We start from the raw sequence: 22,515 nt of genomic DNA, 5'->3' as shown, positions 1-22,515 counted from the left end.
CCTTCGGCCAATCGGAGAACCCTTGACAAAATGCTCCCCTCAGACGCATCAGCAGCTTTCAGTTACGTTATGCGTTGTGGCAGAGCGCGAGAGGGTAGTAACCCTCCGCGGGAGGATATAATCCCTGGTTTCAAGTAATTCACGTGCGAGCGGATCTCTTCTTCCCGGTGCCAGGCTCGTTGAGGGGTCTGGGTTTTAGATCATTGCACCTGAGCGTGCCTTTGCTTCCTTCCCTTCGGCTCTGTGGGAGCTGTGGAGTTGACTGCATTTAAAACAGCTCCAGGCAATAATCAGCCCGCACCAAGCGAGCATGTTTCAGTGCTTGGGGGCAGCGCTTCTGTATACAGCTCTTTTTTGCCACTCCAACAACAGCCATAAAGAAACCCCCTTGCAAAAACAGAAACCCTTTTCTGATGTCAACTCATCCCCTACCCATAGCCCCATGTAAATCCACTTCCAACAGTTTCAGGCCTCTTTATTTGCAGAGTAGACACCGAGTTTCTGTTTCCTTACAAAAGATGGTTCCCTTTTAATTTCATATAGAAGCTTTGCCAGGCTTAAATGCAATTTTGGGTAAGAAGGAAAAATGTGCTTGAGCTCAGCTCAGGTTGCTACTATAAAGGAATGGGTGCCTCACCGTGGAGACAAACGAATCTGAAATTTCTCCCAGAAAATCTTGATCCAAGCAGAGTTTAAAAGGATGTTAGAGAAGTTCCATCTCTAGTACTGCCCAGTCATACAATTCCATTTGTTTGTAACAAAATTTGGGGCTGTTGGTTGTCCAGTGCATTTCTAATATTAACTGTTCCTCCTTTGGGGATGGTGGGAAGTATATATAATACTAGGTAATAAGGCATTCAGTCAGTGCTGGGTCTTAGCTTCTTGAGCAACTTAAGAGAAAGATCAGCAGAAGCCTAAGTCATGCCCATGCTCAGTTTGGTTGTATTTCTAAAAGATATTTTTTAGCTCCAGCAGAAATTATGGGATTGATGTGAGACCCCCATGATAAAGTTCTACAGCCTGTGTTATGCAGGAGGTCAGACTAGGTTATCATAATGAACCCTTTAGAGAGCGTAGTGCAAAACCCCACTTTTAGCTAAAGCTTGTATATTTGCATTACTATGTATCTGAAGATGAGAGAGCACAAGAAGAGACAAACTGAAGAAAAAGAGGAGAGGGAAAGTATCCATGTTTAAAAGGCCTAACCCCATGATAAAAACAAAAGAGCATTTCAAGTCCTTTGCATTTTTGCTCATTCAGTGTTGAATTTTTGTTAACTTGTTTCCATTAAGGAGATTGGTGACCTAACTGCATCTAAAATAGCTTACAGAGAAGGCAAGAGAGCAAAAGCAGAGTGGATGCCCAAGTGAAATAATCTAAGTACTGAGTTCTGACCCAGGGATAGGCCCAGAGCAGTGAAGAAAAGAGTGTGACCTGACTCTCCCTAACTGGAACATTTATCTCAGGCAAACACAAGACTAAATCAGAAGACTAACCAACCTAAACTAATCAGATTTATCTCTAATGCATACAAATCCCAGTCTTGATGCAATGCATAATTAAATAAATTAAATGCAATTGCACCTGTTATGCTTGCAACCTGGAGTACCATCACTGCTAACCTCAAGTCCAGAAACTAGCATAAATTTACTGAAAATAAGTGCCTCCTAAGCATATTTCCCACTTCTGCCACAACAGAAATAACAAGAAAATAGCCTTATGGAGGGAATGGTCACACTGTTTGCCAGTGTGTGGGATGCCTGGATCATAGTTTAATTTTAGGCATTTCCTCAGTCCACAGAGGCTGAGACTTTGTCAGTCTCAGAATAAGGATAGCAAGATAGAAATTTAGATGGAGATACAATAGCTATTGACAGCAACACCCACACAAAGAATTTGGGAAAATCAGCCAAACTGGGCTAGCTCTCTTTTTGCTGTTCCCAGAAAGGACAGGGGTTTCTCTTTCTGTATGCAATCTCTGGAGCTGCAGCAGTGATCTGAGGTCCTCAAATATGGGAAGGACTGAACGTCTTGAGGGTCACAGTTATTGTAGGAGACTAGACAGTGTACAAACACTACAGTTCTTAAGGATGGGTACTTTTGGTTCCAAGCAATTAGAAAACCAGCTACTGGATTCTGAGGTGGACCAAGGAACTATTTAAATAGGGAGTTTAAAACTAGATTTTAGGAGGCTTCAGAGGTTTCTGTCATATCCAGCGTAGTCCTTTCTATTAAAGAGCCTCAAGTCTCAGAAGATTAAAGTGCTATGATTGCTAGATGCTGCCATCTCAGATAGGCAGGGGAGAGACAGGCTGGTGAAACTGAGGGAGATCTGGGTATTTTTTGACAGTTTCCCAATCTGATAATAGAGTTAGATGTTTCTGTGGCAGGTTGTTAGAAAATTTAGGGTTTGGTCAGTGTGCAGCCCTGGAGACTTTCCTGCTTGCTTGTAACTTTTTGTGGGGTCAGATACCATAAAATGGCTGTCCAGAGAAGTGGTATGATTACATAACTTTCTTCATGCACTTAGTACAACAGAATAAGTGAGCTAGTTGTCTAGAGGTCAGTTGTCTAGAACAGTGGTTTTTAAACTGCCGCTTGGAACCGAGTACTGGGTCACAGAATGTAAAGCACTGGGTTGCGGTGGCTCTGGTCAGCACTACTGACCAGGCCGTTAAAAGTCCTGTTAGCAATGCTGCCAGGCTAAGGCAGGCTAGTCGCTACCTGTTCTGACAGGCAGCTGTGCCCTGGAAGCAGCAGGTCCGGTTCCTAGGTGTGGAGGGACCATAGGGTTCCGCCCACTGCCCTTGCCCCAAGCACCAGCTCCGCACTCCCATTGGCTGGTTTTCAGCCAATGAGAGCTGGACCTGCTGCTAGCTGCTTCTGGGGCAGGAAGCCTTAGCACCTTTGCTGTGCTGCTGATTGGGAGTTGCCTGAGGTAAGCCTGTGCTCCAACCCTGCACCCCAATCCTCTGCCCTGAGTCCCTCCTCCACTCCAACCCTCTGCCCCAGCCCAGAGCCCCCTCCCCACCCTAAACCCTTCATTCCTGGCCCCACCCCACAGCCCTCACCCCAACCCCCTGCCACACCCAAACTCTTCATCCCCAGCTCAATTGGGTCACAGGCATCAACAATTTTCTTCAACTGGGTTGCTAGAAAAAAAGTTTTGAAGCCACTAGTCTAGATAAAAGAATTTAACTTCCAGCATCACTAATTTAGAACACACACATATAATGTAGTTCATCTCAGGCCTGTACAACAGTATGGCAGATTAGAGCATTTGCCTCATGGTTTTGTGTCCCAAGAACTATTGATGTGGTTTTGTGCAAATTGTGATAGAAACACCTTATTTGTTAGAGATAGAGGGACAGATCCTCAGCTGGTGTGAATTGTCATAGCTCTATTGATTTCAATGAAGGAAGCTGTGACAATTCACACTAGCTGAGGATTTGCTGCCCTAGAGATTACACTTCTAATTTAAAATTGGTATTCACTGAAATGTATATGCCATGTTGTTAGATGTTCTCTTACGTTTCTTAGCTTCTATGTTATGTTAGCCTTTCCTCTCTACTTTTCAGAAAAGAATAGAACTCAGAGTTACTATAGAATTGGGACACAAGATGAGGAGAACAACAGGTCTGGCCACTGGGATCAATATCTGTGGATTTCTGATGCCTGGGTTGTTCACCTCCATGTCATTCCTATTAATTGAGTTCTGAATTGGTATCAAAGCATCACAAACAAGCACAATATGAAAAGCCTTTTTCATTTATGTTTTTATGATATTGGGGCCTTTCCCTCATGTACTATTACTTACACCTGCCATTATCCCCACTAAAATCAGTGAGAGCTATTGCATCTATTTTTTCAGCAGAACTTATCATTAAATTCAGCTAGATCTATATCTCCCAATTTGGCCAGATAGGAATACTCAGATGAATAAGGATCACTTGTGTGAGAAATGGGTTGCAAAAAAATGCTTAAAAAAATTTTTTTAAGGATTTCCACCGTTTAAAAAAAAATATTCTCAGTTAACTTTGAAGTTTTTTTCTTATTTCAGTGTTGATTAATGGTAACAGAAATGAGTAAGAAATAACAGAGTAGAACTAACTAATTACTCTTGCTCTGCAACTTGTTTTTGGAACTTTAAATTCTGAAATTATTTATTTGTCATTATGTACTAGGTTATTTTAAATTACAAACTGTTTAAAATGTCTTGCCAATATCTACAATGGTTCAGCTTTTATAAACTGGTTACAGCACAGAAATTTGAAAGTACAGAGTAAACCAGTTTGTGGGCTTACTAAAGTTTCTGATGTGTTCTTGAGAGAGAGGAGATGACACAAAACTATTCTCAAAACATAATTTGACAATCTTTTTTTGGTTGTTTATATGGTATCCATATGCTATAATTTTGTGTGGTTCATAGCTATGAATGCTGTCTTATGCATCTTTTTATGTAAAATATTTTTAAAGTGTCTGTGATAAAACACTTAATTTTCTTTGACAGGTTTATTACTTATAATGGTTCTCAGGGAATCTGATTTGAGTGAATTTAAGCTAACAGTAAAGTAGCCTGCCCTCTGAAGTACCAAGCGTGTTTAACAGTGTTACCTTATGGAAATGTAAGATATATAGTTAATAACAAGATACAAATTCTGCCTCCCTCTGTTTGGTTTCTAAATTATAATTAATACTATTTGGTATCCAGTCTCACCATCAAGAAGAAAAATGTAAATCAGTATTTAAAGAAATATGATTCAATAGCAGATTCACATGTTTGTAGCATTAATTAGTTTTTGATGGTTGTGAAGGCTGACTCTTGCATTATAAGCTCTTGTTTTCCATGCTTCTGGGAATTTTCGATACATGATCCCAGACGTAAAGTGAGGGTTTTTTTTCAAATTAGAGCAAAATCTGTTCACTCAATTTAACTGTAGAAGAGTAGAAAAAATATTTCTGTTAAAAAAGACTGTAACCCTAAACCTGTGAAAACGTATACATGTAGTTAGCCGTGAAAACGTATACATGTACTTAGCTGTGTGTATGTGACTATTTCCATAACTGCCCCATGCATATCTTTGGATTAGGGCCTTTCAGTGCCATTAGCATAAACAGTAAATCAAAAATGCCTGAGATTTACAAGATGAAACTTTCTAAGTAGTTAGTCCTCAGTGAGGTCAATTTACACAGCAATACACACAAACATACAATAATTTAAATTAAAAAATAATACAGTTTCAAGCAACTGACTAATCAGTTTTACACATGTGCACTCACTTTAGAATGTCTTATGGAACTAAATACTGCATAATAACAGCCTTCATCAGTTTCTATTTACAAAACTTTGTGCTGTTATTTCCTTGTGAAGATCTATAATTGCACATACTTTTTCCTGTGCAACAGTGTGAGTATATAGGGAAATAATCAGAGATATGAGTGTGTTAGGTTTAATTTTTTTTAATCTTTTCCTTAACTTTAATGGGAATTGGATGCCTAGATCTCTTAGCTTTGAAACTCTGAGCTGTATTCAATATTAAGAATGTAGTGATCCCAGCAATGCTATCAGATATGTCCATGCAACTCCAGTTGACTTTAAAGGATGCTGAATGGTTTTCTCTTGAACAAATTCAAACCAAGTGTGCAAAAGTGCAACTTAATTGATATTAGTGAATTTGCATTAGTGAATACAGGAGTTAATTTGAATGCATGGCCCCAATCCCACAAACATTAATGCACATGGTTATCTTTGAGTATGTAAGTAATTCCATTGACTTCAGTAGGACAATTCATATGGTTAAAGTTCTATTCTATATAGGTTCTTATGCCATGCACATTGTCATAGTATCTGAGTGCCTTTCAGTAGTGAATTAAGCAACATGACTAACATCTGTCACATATTTGTTCCCTCACACTACTTCCCCTGGGGAGACAGTGTGCAGTGGAATGTTTTGGTTTGGATTTTTGAAAATAATATATACTACGTTTTGCTAGATGCTTATGTCAGAGAAGGCAACATCAAAGAAAAGAGCCTTGCACTTAGAGCGGAAGGTGCTGAGGTTTGTGGTGGTCCTTAGTTCCTGTGGGAGTCCATTCCACAGGCCTGGGCTACACTGGGGGGGAATTGCTCTAAGATACGCAACTCCAGCTATGAGAATAGCATAGCTGAAGTCAACGTATCTTAGATCGACTTAGAATTACTTACTTCACGTCCTTGCGGTGCAGGATCAATGGCCGCTCCGCCATCGACTTTGCTTCCGCCTCTGCTGAGCTGGAGTTCAGCAGTCGACGGGAGAGCATTCAGAGATTGATTTATCATGTGTAGTGTAGACATGATAAATTGATCCCCAATAGATCGATCACTACCCGCCAATCTGGCGGGTAGTGTAGACATACTCACAGTCTTGGCCTGGTCCCTGAGAAAGTAGGCATGCCAGTCTTCACAGGAGCAGATCTAAAATTGTAGTCTTACAGTTATAGTAAGTCAATTTTAAATAATATTATAGGAAATAGTATAAATTCAGAATTGTCTGTTACAATGACTAGTATAGCTACAGTAATAGTTTACTAATATTATAAATTAAACCTTTTTAATCAGCAAAAGTATTAGATAATTAAATCATGTAGTAATAATAATTTAAAACAGCAAACATTGCCCAGTCATAAATAGTTTATTCATTATAACAGTCATGGCCTACCTTACTGTCCAGAGCAAAAAAACTAATAGCCGTGGGGTACTAAGTTCTATAGTTCTAGCACAAACATTGCCTGATTTACTGACTCAATCCAGCTCCCATTGCAGGCATGAAAGACTCCCTTTGGCTTCCATTGGAGTTGGATCAGTTTATATGCAAGATCTTGGGCAAGTCATTTGACCTTCTTGTATGTTAGTCAAACTAGGGAATAATCCTGCATTCCTTGCATGCCCAAACTCTCAGAGTAAGTTTTAGATGCACAAGGAATACAGGTTCAAGATTTAGTTGTACACTAGCTGTACAATTGAGTAAAAGCAAATTTGCAAGGACTAGACAGATGTTAGGGCTTAGAGTAGTTTTTCCTACACTAAATAAGTGTCATTTCCCACTCCAAAATATATAACACATAATATAGCATGGAAAATGATAATAATGTCAAATTAACAAAATATTAATATTCTGCTTTGTTTACATTTATCATTGCCAGGATGAAATAACATAGTAATTTAGGAAATATGTATTTCCATTTAGTAAGAACATTATTTTGAGGCATTAACCTTGCAAGATTTTCAAATACAGAATCATGCAATTTTGTGGAAATTATTACAGATCAGAACTGACTCTTGATGATCAAAATTGAAGCTATTCTATCCTAAAGTAAAATGAGACACCTGTATTAAAAATACACAAATGGAACTTTATTTTTAAAATACTATTTTATTATAAGCTGGTATATATAACATACATATTTAGTATAAGCAGCCATGAACAAGGTAAAGATTTAAAAAAGTAAATTTGTTAAATGAATTATGCATAAATATACAATAATCCTTCCTTTCCAAGTCTTTTTATTTAATCTTTGGCAGGTGAGTATTTCTTTTAGTAGTATTTTACTATAACGTTTCTGAATTTCTTCACAGAAGTACTAAACATTATAATATTAATATTCTTTGAGATTATTTTCATTTTGTCTAATTCCATATATTCCACACGTTTCCTGATCTATATGTACACCTCACTCCCATCACTTTTAATGGAACTAAGTTTTTACGTCAATCGAGAACATACGTGCACATAAAAGGAAACTTTCAGATATGGGACTAAAAGTTAGGCATCTACATTTATATTTAGGCAAATACACACATAGCCGGACTTTCAGAGATCTTAAGCATATCCTGCAGCTATTAATTTCAAGCTCCCACATTTCAAAATTTTTGCCAAAAACTGCAGGATTGGACTTAATATTTGACATCAGAGGATACTCATGCAAATACCTTAATCCAATATTTGAATATGATTCTTGATCCAATAAACAAGAACTTTACCTGAGTAAGCACAGTATTTGTACATTAACATTCTTCTTTCAGACATTCTACAAGACTCATATATATCCAAGACTCACTTATTCAAGCAAAATGTTTTCCAGCAGCCCAGGCCAATTGAAGATTCTGCTATGTATTATAGGAAGAATAAGGAACTAATAGCTTAAAATTGTTGCTCTAGATTTGTAAACAAAAGACTAGTGTTCATGTTTTTCCTCTGCAAGAAATAAAACTTTAGTGATTAGTAGTAAAAACATATTCTGCCGCTTAGGTGAAACCACCCACTATTTGTGGAATCTTTAGTTGCAAATGACTTTTGACAGTATTTCATATACTGCACCTTACAGGAATGTTACTAAAGTTTTGGGACCAAAATGTGACATATTAAATAGCTACTGTTGAATCTGTTGGGGAAAGTCTTCAAGCTCGTAAATATCTAAAGATTGTGTGTGCAAATCTACTGTTCCATTCCATAGAAACTAACACATTAATAGTTGTTTAACAACATATTTTTGTTATCTAGCCTGTTTTTGCCTTTAATTAAAACATTAGAAGTAAATGAGGTTTTTCAAAAAGGAAAGCAAAAATCAATAGGGAAAAATTGTATTTTAAGGTTTTTGGAAGATATTACAAACAAATCAGAATTGAGACACTTATTGAAAGTATCTGACAGTCTCCTTTTAAAAGATGGGCCCAAACCTCAGATATAAAATCTTGAACTATGAGAATGAGTTCAAATCCAGAGGGTATCTTTTAATTAATGGAACCAACATCCTAATTTAGATCGATCTCTATCTACTCTTAAGACTCCATAGAGGTGCAGAATACATAGTGTGAATGCATATAAAATATGCATTATACCACATTAGGAAACAAACCACAAAAAATAGATGTAGGGCTAGTGCAGAGAAGCCATAGACTTTGGAATCAGGACATGACACAATGGTGATGCCTCTCATCTGTAGTACGTTGGACCTTTGTGGGGCAGGGATCCTAGTGCTAAATCATTAATAGACAATCCAATTCTGAGTCAGGACTTTATTGTGATCTAGTTGGGTTCTTGACAAAAAAAAATATTGTTTTGAAATAGGGTGACCAGATAGCAAGTGTGAAAAATCAGGACACAGGGTAAGGGGTAATAAGGACCTATGTAAGAAATATTGGGACTATTCCTATAAAACTGGGACATCTGGTTACTCTGTTTTGAAAAGAGGCAATCATAGACATGCCCACTCCCTGCACCTCGGTTTTACCTTCCACTTCAAACTCCAGGTACAGCCAACCCCTTTTCATCAAATATTCCTAAAAAGTTTGCTTGAGAAATGTAAATTCCTGTCTGGACAGTCAGCCCTCTCCCAAGTTCCCTTTTCCTAAACATTGGACAGAGGGGAGGAGAGTAGTGGCAGACAGCGGTAATGCTGTTTGTTTCTTGTTTTATTTAAATCCTATAATCCTCTCCACGTGTTAGTTTTGGAGAGAAGGAGAGGGGGTAAAGCCTGTGAAGGAGGATCTTGAAGTATGGGGGAAATCATTTTTCCCCTTATATACCACTTTATGCTATTTAGTGCATTTCAAAGGTGACACAATTTTGCAGCTCTTTCCCTACCTGCTACACTTTGACTCAGTAGAGCACAGGTGAATAGATGGAAATGGCTAAAATCTAGGCTTTGGCAAGTGTGTGCTCCCTGCCCCTCCTCCTCTCCAATAAACTATTGCAGTGGAGACTGGTGAGATTGGAAACAGGGATTAATAAAACAGCAGAGCGCTAATTTACAGTATGGCACAAAGAAAGGGTTGAATGGGTGTCATATGAGCCCCTATGAGCATCAAATAGGGACTTCACAGTCTTCCCAGGATTGTGAAAACACTTTCACCTTCCTGACCATTCATTCTTTGCTGCTACCTGTATAGTATGTCAAGTATGTGGCTCTTACCGCTGCTTCCATTGTGGGGCTTCTGATTGAGGGTTTGGGTAGCAGGGCACCTGCCATTCCCCAGGGTCCTCAGATGCCCGTTGCCCATCCTGGTGAAAGCTCATTCTATATCTGAGTTAAATCAGGGCAATCCATCCCTAACCACTGGTAAGCGTGTGCTGCACCCCTGGCAGGCAGCGTGCACTGCTGTCCCTGCACGGCGCCTGCTGGAGAGAGGGAAAGCCTGCCCCGCTTGCCAGCTGGGCTGGCAGAGGGGAGTGAACCGGCCAGGGAGGGACTGAGCATGGGGGCAGGGCTGCCCGCTGCAGTCACTCTCACACTGGCGGAGGCTGGGAGGAGAGAGAGAGAGACGCTGCTCCGGCGGAGGGATACAGCCCTACATATATAGCAGGGAGGTGCAAGCTCACACCTACAGCATTTGTCAGGGGGGAGCCGCTCGGAGGAGGTAGCAGCCGCTGCAGCTCCTGCTCCTTTGCTTGAGCAGCCCGTGTAGCAGCACCAGCAGCAACCCAACCTAACCCAACCCAACTACCCCCACGCAATGGTAGGTAGCCGGCGTGCACCGGCTGGTGGGGCTGACTTTGGAGCTGGCCTGGCCGGGAGGCTCGGACGCATCTGGATTTGCCATCGCAGTGGAGATGGCTGGCTTGGGACGAGCTGCTGCTGAGCTGCCTTGCCGTTGGGAGGGACTGGGGAAACCGCGTGGCGTTTGGTTTGGAGCCCGTCTTCCTCTGCTTGCCCACCCGCGGTGGGGAATCGGGTGGGAGTTAAGCTGGCTCAGCGGCTGCAGCCCCTCTTACTCCTCCTGGGCCCTACCAACGGGGTGAGTGAGCGGCGGGGGCTGCCGATCTTCTCCCTCCCACCCCGCCCATGTGAGGCGAGACTGGGCAGCCGGGCAGAAGCCCGCACACCCGCCTCCACCCCCCCCCCGGCTGTTTCCCTGCACCGCATGGCCGCTGTCCCTTGCATCGCGCAGCGTTGGGACTTGCTGCCACTGGCTCTCCGCGCCCGGGCTGCTCGCTGGGGTGGGAGGGCTCCTCTCCAGCGGCGCGGCGGTGAGCTGGGGGCTGGCTAGGAAGCTGTCGCTCTCGTGGCTGCTGGCAGTGCCCGCTCCCACCCCTTGCCAAGGGCTGTGGCCGGTCCCGCTGGGCGGGCTGGCTGGGATGCTGCCCCTGAGCCCGGAGCGGGCAGTGACTCTGCGCTGCGGTCCGGAGGGAGAGGAATGGCTGAGCCACCACTAGGGCAGGAGGTGCGGGGCGCCCTGTGCCGCCGGGTACAGCGGCTGCTCTAGGGCTCTGCCCGGTGCCCCTGGATGGGAAGGGGCGGTGGACAGCAGGAGCTAGCGGGGCTTGCCCCCCCCCCATCCCTCCATGGCTGGGGTGAGCGATGGCACCCCCGAGGCTCCCTGCTCCTCTCCCCGTTCGGGCTGGGAATAGAGTTCCCGCGGGGGGCACTAGGGATGACGATAACAATCCCAGTTTCAGCACCAGCTGCACTGCGCAGGGTGGCTGGGGTAGGGGAGGCCAGGACTCTGCGGCTGCTGCGCTCTTACCCCCCAATCCTTAAACGCAGTAACGCCAAAATCCTTCGCAGGCTGCATTACATCATGTCTCCTCCTCTTCCTCGCCAGCCCCAAGAGGGTGAGACGGGGCCGCAGTGTGCGCCGTTTCCATTAGAAACTTTCCAGTTTCTGCCTGGGGTTAGTGGGAGGAGAGCAGCAGCTGCAACACTGGAGCCTTTATCTTTCCGGAAGGGGTCTGGCTTCCTTACTGGAGACAGGACTCTGGATGCGCATGGGAACGGGTGGCTCCTGAGGAGTAGCTGCTTGGCTCCCTCAATGAACTGGGAAGGGGGAACTGGGAGCTGAAGAGGATGGACAGGCGTCTGGAGCTGGCAGAGAGATTCCGCAGCTGAATCACGCTCCTAACCAAAGGACGAAGAGGGGATATTGGACAATAGCGAGAGCAGCAGCTGCTTCTGCTTCAGGGCCGGCTCTAGCCATTTCGTTGCCCCAAGCACGGCGGCACGCCGCGGGGAGCGCTCTGCCGCTCGCCGGTCCTGCGGCTCCGGTGGACCTCCCGCAGGCGCCTGCGGGAGGTCCACTGGAGCCGGCAACCGGCAGAGCGCCCCCCGCGGCGTGCCGCCCCAAGCACGGGCTTGGCTCGCTGGGGCCTGGAGCCGACCCTGTTCTGCTTGGGGAGGGGGGAGCACTGCAGCAGTTGGTGGCTGCTGATCGCTTGGCTTGGTGTGCAGAGGTGCCTGTTGCGCTCTAGGAGAAGAGGTGCTCGCCTTACTTGGGTTTTCTTTAACAGACCTGGATTTCTAACATCTGCGCTGTCCATGTTCACTTTAAAAGTGCATCACTTGTGCATAGACTAGGCTGTGGGGTCTGTCTCTGTTCAGTCTGCGCTGGACTGCAACTCTGTACTCTTAATGACACTGGGTTGAGAGATTCTCCCCTCCCTTCAGCTTTGGCTTCCCAGAGGAGCTGTGAAAGCTGGGGTGCAGATTGCCAAATGTGATTGCTGGCCATGCTGGGTGTTCCCCACCACACCTCCTTCATTTCTCCCTTCCTGTTGGGGGAAGGCTGAGGTCACTGGAACAGGATTTTATGACTTGGCTGGGTTGAGTGATTTTTCTTGTGTTAGGTACCTTTGCCCTGGTAGCTAGGGTGATCAGACAGTGTTTGTGCCTGTTGCTTAGGAGGGTGAACTGGATGCTGTGCAAGGTCAGCTTTTAAAAGTAAACATAAATGCTGCTTGAAGACCAGAATATTGTCAGTTTCAAATTGGAGGGGCTTCAAACTGGTGCTGTGGATCTGAGTTTCTCTCTATTGAGGTGTGGCTCTATTTCCTGTTCTGCAGAGCATAGCATGACATATCAGAGCAATGACTTTTTCCGTTTCACTTAAAAGAGAATCTCTTTAGTGAGAGTAATACAGAGTGGGCCCTGGCCCACAAACCCTTTACAGTTATGTTTTAATATTCTTAAACACACACACACAAACTACAGCTTAGTCCGTATGAGGCTCCAATTAAATAATTTAGTAGAAATAATTTCTTCAATCACTATCCTTTTGTAAAATATCCCTAAAAGTAGTCTGTCTACAGATGGAAGTGCTTTCGGGTGTGTGTGTCTGTGTGCATATGTTTAATGCACGCAACAACCTTCCAGCCCGATCGTCCAGAGACCAACAAAGCGTGTAACAAATATACAACTTATTTCACACTAGCATTTGATACAATTTCTTCATAGAAATAGCTACTTTACTGTAGCTAACTGCTTCTGACTTAAAATTATTGCTGTTTTCCCAGGAGAGATTAGGAGCATCTTGGTATCCTTCCTAACTGATCAGTTAAATGTTATAGTTTTGTTTCTGAATTTGGTGTAAAAATGATTTTATTAAAATAATAGAGTTAAAAGCACAGGGTGCTAGGAAACCAAATATGATTGATCTGGTACCACACCATCCTCTAAAAATACTGAAACCAATTAAGTGGAGTTTTTCCTTTCCCCTAAAGGAAGATAATACAGGTCTACACAGTTGTTAGAACATAAGAACGGCCATACTGCTTCAGACCAAAGGTCCATCTAGCCCAGTATCCTGTCTTCCAACAATGGCCAATGCCAGGTGGGAATGAGCAGAACAGGTAATCACCATGTGATCCATCCCCGGTCGCTCATTCCCAGCTTCTGACAAACAGAGGCTAGGGACACCATCCCTGTCCATCCTGGCTTATAGCCATTGATGGACCCATTCTCCATGAATTTATCTATTCCTTTTTGAAACCTGTTATATATTGTTCTCTGAACCTATGGGCTGGAGAAAGCTTCAAAGTGTGTTTTGTTTTTGTTTTGTTTTTTGAACCCCCCCGCCCACACACACTCCTCTCCCCCCAAAAAAGCAAAGGATAAAATGTCTTGTGTTTGTGTTTGGTTCCATTGTGGGCCCAACAAAACGCAAATGCAGTTACCTGCTGATTTCAGATGTATTGGTGGTCTCACAACATGGTATTTAATTATTGTAAATGGCATGAACCTAACAAATTGTAGCTTAATGAAGACCTTTTCATTGCATGGTGACATTGCTACCTAATGGAGCTGTTACTTTAGCTAAATGGCATAACAAATGAGATGCTGACAGAAAAGCATGTAATTCTAAGAACATGGCGGAAGTCCAGATCTTGCAATCATGGTACTATTCTATCACAAGCTAAAAAACTGTGCTAGGTCAATATTGTGATGGATTATCTCCAGGAAACATTTTGGTCATGTTGAATCACTAGGGGATATCTGCTTTGTGCCTTAAACTTGGCTGTATTGAATTTCTCTATAAACTTGATCTGGTCATGGAATTCTTAACTAGTCCTAGAATGTGTAGTGTCTCTTTGCAGCATTAGCTATTCCACTGAGTCTTAGATGTTGCTGCACCCTATTGGTGGGTGAAATCATTCTTCTGTGTATTGAGTACTCTTGGATTTCTGGGGTTGAAAGGTGCTGTATAAATGTAAACTTCCTTACAAAGTTTGTATTGCATCTCATGGCTTGATAGAGCTATAGAAAAACAGTTTTTTCTAAAATAACTTTCTACTCTTCATGTAGGCTGATCAGCTGACTGAAGAACAGATTGCTGGTAAGTATCCCAATTAAGAAAATTGGTGAGCCAAAGGAAACTAGTGAGCCAAAAGAAAAGGGAGAATTGGTGAGCCAAAGGAGAGCCAACATCTCCTTTGAATATTGAAAAATATCTCTAAAACACTGCTGGATATTCTCTCCTGAGCTTGAATATCAGTCAATGAAGATTGCCTATATTGCTTGTTAAGTCTCTAAAAGTTCTGGCACATAATTGCTCTTCCCTCTTGAGAAATTTTGTGTTTTAAAGAAGCTGAAGGAATGCTTCTTTGGATAATTAAGGCCCAGCACCTAGGTCTGGTGTGACTTTTAAAAACAAATCTTATAGAAATATTTAAAATCCAGTTAATTCAAAACAGAGCTAAATAATCACTTCCAAAGTTTGGAGTCCAAACATTGCAACAGTAGACTCTTTCCTGAGATTGAAAGTGAAACTGAACCATGTGCCCCCCACTTTACTTGCCACCATTTGCTTTCACAAGCCAAATCTTTAAAACTTTATATTCTCTCTTGTGTTGGCAACATATGTAAGGAAACTTTTTTTTTTCCCTCTTAAATCATCTCTAATCTAACACTGCCTTTCTAAATTAGAGGAAGTGGTTAAGAGGGTAAAGCATTCGGTCTAAACCAGGGGTTGGCAACCTTTCAGAAGTGGCGTGCCGAGTCTTCATTTATTCACTCTGATTTAAGGTTTTGCTTGCCAGTAATACATTTTAACCTTTTTAGAAGGTTTCTTTCTATAAGTCTGTAATATGTAACTAAACTATTGTTGTATGCAAAGTAAATAAGGTTTTAAAAATGTTTAAGAAGCTTCATTTAAAATTAAATTAAAATGCAGAGCCCCTGCCCCCCCCCCCCCGATCAGTGGCCAGGACCCAGGCAGTGTGAGTGCCACTGAAAATCAGCTCGCGTGCTACCTTTGGCACACGTGCCATAGGTTGCCTATCCCTGGTCTAAACTTTTGGGAGCCTATTTAATTTATTGGTTGCTCACTGTTATGTTAGTAATTCAAAAATAACTGATGAATGAAAAGGTTCTCTGTCAGGGATGTCTGGCTAACTCCCTTGTTTCTCTAATCTTTGCTCAGAGTATTGTCCACAAACTATTTGAAACACTGGGTTCTTTATTACTCACTCCCCCCACAAATAAGTGCTGTTGATGAGAAATGGACTTGACCCAAATGGGTAACTCGTAAACAGGGTAGCATGTGCTTATCCAAAACTCTCACAGCCTGATGTAACGTACAGGCTAGGGAGTGTGGTTGGAGGGCAGTGGCTTGCACATGTGATACTTTTAGACTTTTAATACATTTTTCAGAAAATACAACACTAGTCTTCTAGTACAGAGTGCAGACAAAGTGCATTTTTAAATCCTATGGCATGGACATTGGGATCAATCTTCTGTCACTAAACGTATTATTTTGGTACTGTTTGGTAGTGGTCATAGTATTTAATAATGGGGCTGTTTCTGTCTTCAGAGTTCAAGGAAGCTTTCTCTCTATTTGACAAAGATGGTGATGGCACCATCACAACAAAAGAGCTTGGGACTGTCATGAGGTCATTGGGTCAAAACCCAACAGAAGCAGAATTACAGGATATGATCAACGAGGTAGATGCCGACGGTAAGTGTGGGGAAGATGCAGTTGGCAGTGTTTTATTCATGGTGAGTGTGCACACCCAACAAGCTTGGGTTTCAGCTGGGTAATACAGCCTCTCAAGTCCCGCTCTTTCCTTTGATAGTAATCCATTAAAATTTGGTCAAAAGCAGTGTAGGGTTTGGATTTTTTAACTGTTCTCTACATAAAGCAACCATTTGATTTCATATTAAATTTAATATGAACATAGTTGTTACCATTAACTATACCAGTAGATATATAAATATGGGATAGTCAGAGCCAAAATATAATACTGATAAGGGCTTCTGCATCTGTGTCCTGCCCACGGCTTCTATCCAGGGTTTAGTTTCCTTCCGCATTTCTTGGTGGTTTTTTTTTTCTCGCCTCCTGAATTGCTGCAAACTACAGTTCGCTAGAGTACCAAGTAGCTACCCATCCCATACTCGTCTCAGTGGTTAACCTAATCTTAATTTATTTTATATATTTTAATCCATTGTATTGGCCATGTAGTAAAAACTGACTTTTCTTTCTTCTCTTAAACTGGGTTAGGAATTAAAAATAAAACCTGGAGATAGGCTTTGTTTATTAGACTGATAGGAAGTTCTCTCACGAAAGGGGGGAAGCCTTCTCTTAGAGATTGACTTGGGTAAATGGATGCCAGAAAGGGTAACACCAGAACTGTGTTCAAAGCTTGCTTCAGATTCATGGATATGCAAAGGGAAAGTGCTTCATACTGGCTCTGTCATGGGAGGAAAATTTTAACTACAATGGTATTAACAGTATATTAGCAAATTCTTAGTGCCTCTGATAAGAGTATAAAGTGTACTGAAAGAGGAAGTGACTATTTGACCTTTGTGAAGAGACTCAAAATCAAAACCAAAACTACTTGTGAAGTGCAGGATACAATTACTTGCAAATTGCTTAGTGCGCAAGGGTTCAGGAACCGCCTTCCATTTTTGGTTGCTGAGGCAATACTATTGGAGTGTAATTATTAGTGACTTGTCTGATTCTTCTACTAAGTGTCATGAAATCTAGCCTGAAAATTGAATGAGTCTGAATCTCAGGGCTCCAATATAGTGAGCATATGCTATGCTTTTTATTTGTGCTATTATTTGTAGTAGGATGATGTGCTATAACCCCTTGCATTGGACACTTCTTTAAAGTAAATTCCAAGCTTTGATCTCTCTTTGGGGTGGCAATCAAATTAATTGACAGATTGTGCCAACCATTAAGAATCTTCCAAGAATTGAAAATAGGTAACTTTTTTTCTTCTGTGACTTAAAAGTAAGCTTCAAAATCAATATAGCTGTGTACACACTATTGGCCCTCTAAAGGAATTACTGAACACTAAAAAAACTAGATTGGAAACTGTTAAAACAGCAACAAGGCTAATAAAACATGAGTGCAAACCTTGATCTAATAGATGTGCCACAGTAGGATGGCTTGACACAAGACTCTGGGTACCGGAAATGGGGCACAAACCCCAAATTGATTGTGAGTTCTATATGTAGATTTCACCAACCTGTTATCAAGTGTAAACTTCTCAGGCATTAGAACAGCCTTAACATGTCACAGATAGTCGCCTTGAGTACTTCGATCTATCTGGCCACCCAGGTAAGCTTACCTTTGTGATAGGTGGTTCTTTACACCAAAGATCACAGCAATATTCAGGTTACTCCCATTCTTAGATGACCAGTCATTACCTCAGGTCAGTTGCACCTTAGATCTCATACCAAAGACAGTGCTTGTAGCAAATCCTATAATAAACTATCCTAAAGACTTAATAATAAGGAAATTAGTTGTTCACAAAGTTAAGGCATGCATGCACACTCAAATGAGTTCCAATTTTGTTTAAAAAAATAAAAAGCCGTAATAAGCAAGCTCTATACGTCCTTGAGAGCTAACCCAGGCTAAACCCTGGGGATCTTTTGCTTATGCTTAGTAATCCTTGTCCCTCAGAGTCCAAACAACATAGAGATACAGTTCCACCTTGTTAGGGATTTTTATTCCCTTTCCTCTTGTGCTTTGAGCTGCAAACTTCTCTGATGGAAAAAATTCTCCCTGCAGCTCCTCATGATCAACAAAAGTTGTGCAAGTGAGCAGTCAACAAAGTCGCTTGTCCTCTTCTACAGTAGTTCATCTGGTGTCAAAGATATCAATGGTCCTTGCTTGTCGGGCATGATAAACACTTTCACATTTCACAGTAGTTAATGTTTCTCTCCTGTCTGGTAACTTGTTCAGTTAGATGCTCACGATGCAAATGCTCAAATATTGCCTTATAATATGGGATACAGATGTTTTAAGAGAGATTAGACTTCATTGAATGCTTTTAAATTGCTGCATGCATTAGAAACATTTGCTTTTTGTTTAACTCTAATACCTATTTTAACAATACTGACACACGTGAACCAGACTGATCTCATCTAGCCATTTGTCAATATTCCAATGAGGCATGGGGACTTTGCATGAGTTGGCACCTGTTTTGCCAGCATCACAAGGCATGTCTCTGATCACATTAAGGCACTTTTAACAGTAAATGGACATGGTCAAAATATAGCCCCAAAAACAAGATGTAGCCTCTACTGGACTTCAGATAGGCTGTTTGCTCTTTACTACACACCTTCTCAATTGCCTTTAATTGATAGCATTCCCTAGTATTCTGAGGTGTTAGGGATTTCCTGTCAATGAGAAAAGATATCGTAATACAGGAAAAGATGGGGTGGGGTGATGACTCTGCAGTAGCAGAGGAATACTTATTAGGCCATGTAGGTCTGGATTTTTGAGAGGTGCTGAAATATTGCAGCTTACCCAGATGCTCTTCACCTCTCAAAATCAGGTCTCTAAGGTCCACAGTTTCCAGAAGATTGATTGTAAGCTTGCTTCTAACTATAAGTAAGCAAATATTATAATACTTTAATTGTGTGATCACGTTGTTTAAAGTCTTTGTATTGATTGCTGCTAAACATCCACTCTAAAATCTTTTTTTCCTTCTGGAGATCCAGCTGAAATCTACCCCAGCAGACTAGGATTTTAGCTCAATTGTCACTCTTATTCACCTCTTGGTCTTCAAAGTGAATATAAATGCATATGCTATCTGCAACTCAAAGTATCAGACTAAGTCTCACTAACACAATCCTCATCCAACATGGCACAGTAGGAGCAGACTCTTAATTACCTAGGATGGTGAACTGATGAATTCTGGGGTGTAAGTCTGGAGAGGAAGTAGCAGTCCATTCAATAGTCCTTATTACAGCCATATTTTTAGTGGTTGCTTGAGCATTCTAGAGCAAAAAATGCTATATTAACAATTTAGGGGAAGAGACTGACTTAAGGGTGACCACTTACAAAATTCTTGGAAGCCTCTATGGTTTTAGTATAAAAGTGGAAGGTAGCTTTTAAATACTTGATCAGTCATATGAGACTTGTCCCTTCCTAACTCTAAAGCTAGCTTTGGTATCAAGGAAGTGATGGGACTCCTAAAGTACAGATCAATTTCTGTGTTTTTAAGGCAATGGTACTATCGATTTCCCTGAGTTTTTGACCATGATGGCCAGAAAAATGAAGGACACTGACAGCGAGGAAGAAATCCGTGAGGCATTCCGAGTCTTTGACAAGGTACTGCTAGAATCCAAAGCTACAGACAGACTTTTTGAACAGTTTTTAATGATGAGCATCTTTCTCCCAGAATTGCCCTGTGCTTGCCTGGAAGGTGGGTATAAGCCCTTCTACCAGCAGCAGGAGGAAAACTTATTTTTGATATTATAGAGTAGGCTTGCTGAAACTGCTCCCCCAGGATGAAGGGTGGGGGGGTGTCAGATTCTTTCTTGCCGGAATCTCTGGTAGGCCTTCTCTCAGGAAATTGGAGTGATTAGACTTGTTCCTGTTTCAGTATCAAAGGTGTCTCCACTTCCCCCAGCCTCATGACATAAGCAAAGTACATGAACACAGGTGCAGAGGGCTTTGCACACCTGTATGAAGACTTTTCATAAAGTTGAGATCACCTGTTCAACTTGTAATATGTATGAGGAGGTGAAGCTTAATAGCCTCTGTGTTCAGGTTGTTGGGTTTGAAGCTGCTTATGGAAAGCTTGTTATCAGAAGCAGAACCTCTCCATTTTTCTCAAAGGACAGACATGAGCACAAGAACATCCTCTTCCTTCTGCTTGACAGTTTTTCCCCCCTTTGATTGTGTAAGATAACTATTTTAACATCTTACACATGTTCTCATATCACTAGACTTAACAGCACAGCCTTAAAGTGACCATAGCTATTAAACTAGGTTATTACCCAAACCCAGATCTAGAACAGTTTTTCTCCACTAGCGCAAGTAATGGGGACACTGGAGAAGGCTGGCTTCAAGTCCACTTCTGCCATTCTAGGTTCTGTACTGTGGCTTGTGGGTAGAGTTGGGATCATTTCTCAATGTGCTTTGTGTACTCTAGATCTTACTGCCCACGAAGCCTCTCTAGGCAAACCAGCAGTTGGTTGAGGATGTGATGCTGCAAGAGGTCAACTTGCGGCTCTTAACTTAATTTCTTCTGTTGGCAGGAGGAATTAAGTTATTGAACACACTGGGCTGACATACTGAAATTAAAGAAACCCAAATTGAAAGATAAATTACCATTCTGTTCTCCAGGGTACTGGAGACTTTCAGAAAGTGTCTGGAAACATTCAGAAATTCTAAGAACCACAACTCCAAACTAGTATATATGATTCAAATGTAGATGTGTGCTTACCTGGGTGAAAGAGTCAAAGATGTGTATTGAGGCATACAAAGACCTAATCAGGTAAGGCTACTTACCTGGTCCAAATAAGTATAGCAGACTTCACTTTTGTTCTGGAACACGCAGTCCTCATGTAATGCCTCCATCCTCTGTGCTTTAGAAGGCATGGCTATAACATTCTCTGTGGTTGGATAAGATGTACAGTGCACCAAGCCTCCAGGCTGGGTACTAGGTCACTGATGCCTCAGGGCACCTGGGAGAATAATTTCAAAGCCAATTACTGGAGACCTTAGTTTAATATAGAACAATCTCAGCTAGGCTTATGTTCCAGTCTTCTAAATTGTCATTTTCAACCCTATGCAACTATCTTCCTCACAGGATGGCAATGGTTATATCAGTGCAGCAGAACTACGTCATGTTATGACAAACTTAGGAGAAAAGCTAACAGATGAAGAAGTAGATGAAATGATCAGAGAAGCAGATATTGATGGAGATGGACAAGTGAACTATGAAGGTAGAAAAATATGCTCTTGTTCTGTTTGTGAAATCACTTATAAACTTAAGTAAAGCTTGCTGGGTGTTATATAAACTTGGTAATTTTGGAGTTTGAATTACTCTAACAATTCATTAAACTGTCTCTGTATTATTGAGTGAAAACACTTGATCAGAGCACTTTGTTTAGATTTTTAGATACACTGAAGGTTTATGCCAAGTGCAGTTAAGAGACTTCCTTGTGAAGTTAAAATTACTTTGAAGATACAAAGAGTCATGGTGGTTTTTATATTTTCAGAATTCGTACAGATGATGACTGCAAAATGAAGACCTCCTTTCACCTTTTTTCCCCCCTCTAGAAGAATCAAATTGAATCTTTTACTTACCTCTTGCAAAAAATGTTCATTTATTCATTCTGTTTCTGTATAGCAAAACTGAATGTCAAAGTACCTTCTGTCCACAAACTGCATGTAATGGTTGGTGGTCCTGTCCCCAAAAGATCAAGTTAAATATCAGTTTTACAATATAAGTAACTGTACTACCTTTTAAAAATAAAAATAAAAAAAAAAAAGGAAGCACTTAGTGAATTCCTCAAAAGTTCCATTTGCTAATAACTATTACACTGTTTGGGCTGGCCAGTTTTTCATGCATGCAGCTTGACAATTGAGCACAGTCAAACATTTTGTATTTAATTTAAAAAAAAAAACCCTAAAAAATTCAGTTTTGTCCAATTGTGGATTCTAATTCAATTTGTAGTGTAAATTGTCATAGCTGGTTTACTTCAAAATTAGTTAATACCTCAGGATGGTATGCAGCAGGAATGGTCAAAGGATGCAAAATTTAGAGGAAGATGCCCTAAAGGTTGAATGGTTCTCCTGTATGTAGCATTGTGCTCCACAAAAGATGATCTTAACTATGGGTGGCATGTCTGTTATAATACTGGTTTAACGTCTGCATTGCACTATAGTGAAACGGGTGTCAGGCTGTTACCGTTCACAAAATTTTTAAAAGAAACCTTCACCAAGGGAGCATCTTTGGACTCTCTCCTATTTTTAAAACCTTCTGTACCATGACTTGGAGCTGGCAGAGTAGCCTGTGGACT

At 41.5% G+C, this 22,515-nt stretch overlaps 1 protein-coding gene across 1 annotated transcript; it reads left to right on the top strand.

Annotated features, from left to right (window-relative positions):
* Positions 1-10,304: 10,304 nt before the first annotated feature.
* CALM1 (calmodulin 1) lies at positions 10,305-21,740 on the top strand. Its single transcript, XM_030558931.1, has 6 exons — positions 10,305-10,495; positions 14,554-14,584; positions 16,061-16,204; positions 19,707-19,813; positions 21,300-21,435; positions 21,712-21,740. Exons 1-6 carry the CDS (start codon positions 10,493-10,495, stop codon positions 21,738-21,740), a joined length of 450 nt encoding a protein of 149 aa, XP_030414791.1. The 5' UTR covers positions 10,305-10,492.
* Positions 21,741-22,515: the final 775 nt, after the last annotated feature.

Source organism: Gopherus evgoodei, chromosome 4 (genome assembly GCF_007399415.2).
Source record: "Gopherus evgoodei ecotype Sinaloan lineage chromosome 4, rGopEvg1_v1.p, whole genome shotgun sequence".
In the NCBI taxonomy this organism is placed as follows: Eukaryota; Metazoa; Chordata; order Testudines; family Testudinidae; genus Gopherus; species Gopherus evgoodei.
This window is presented reverse-complemented; position numbering and strand designations above follow the sequence as displayed.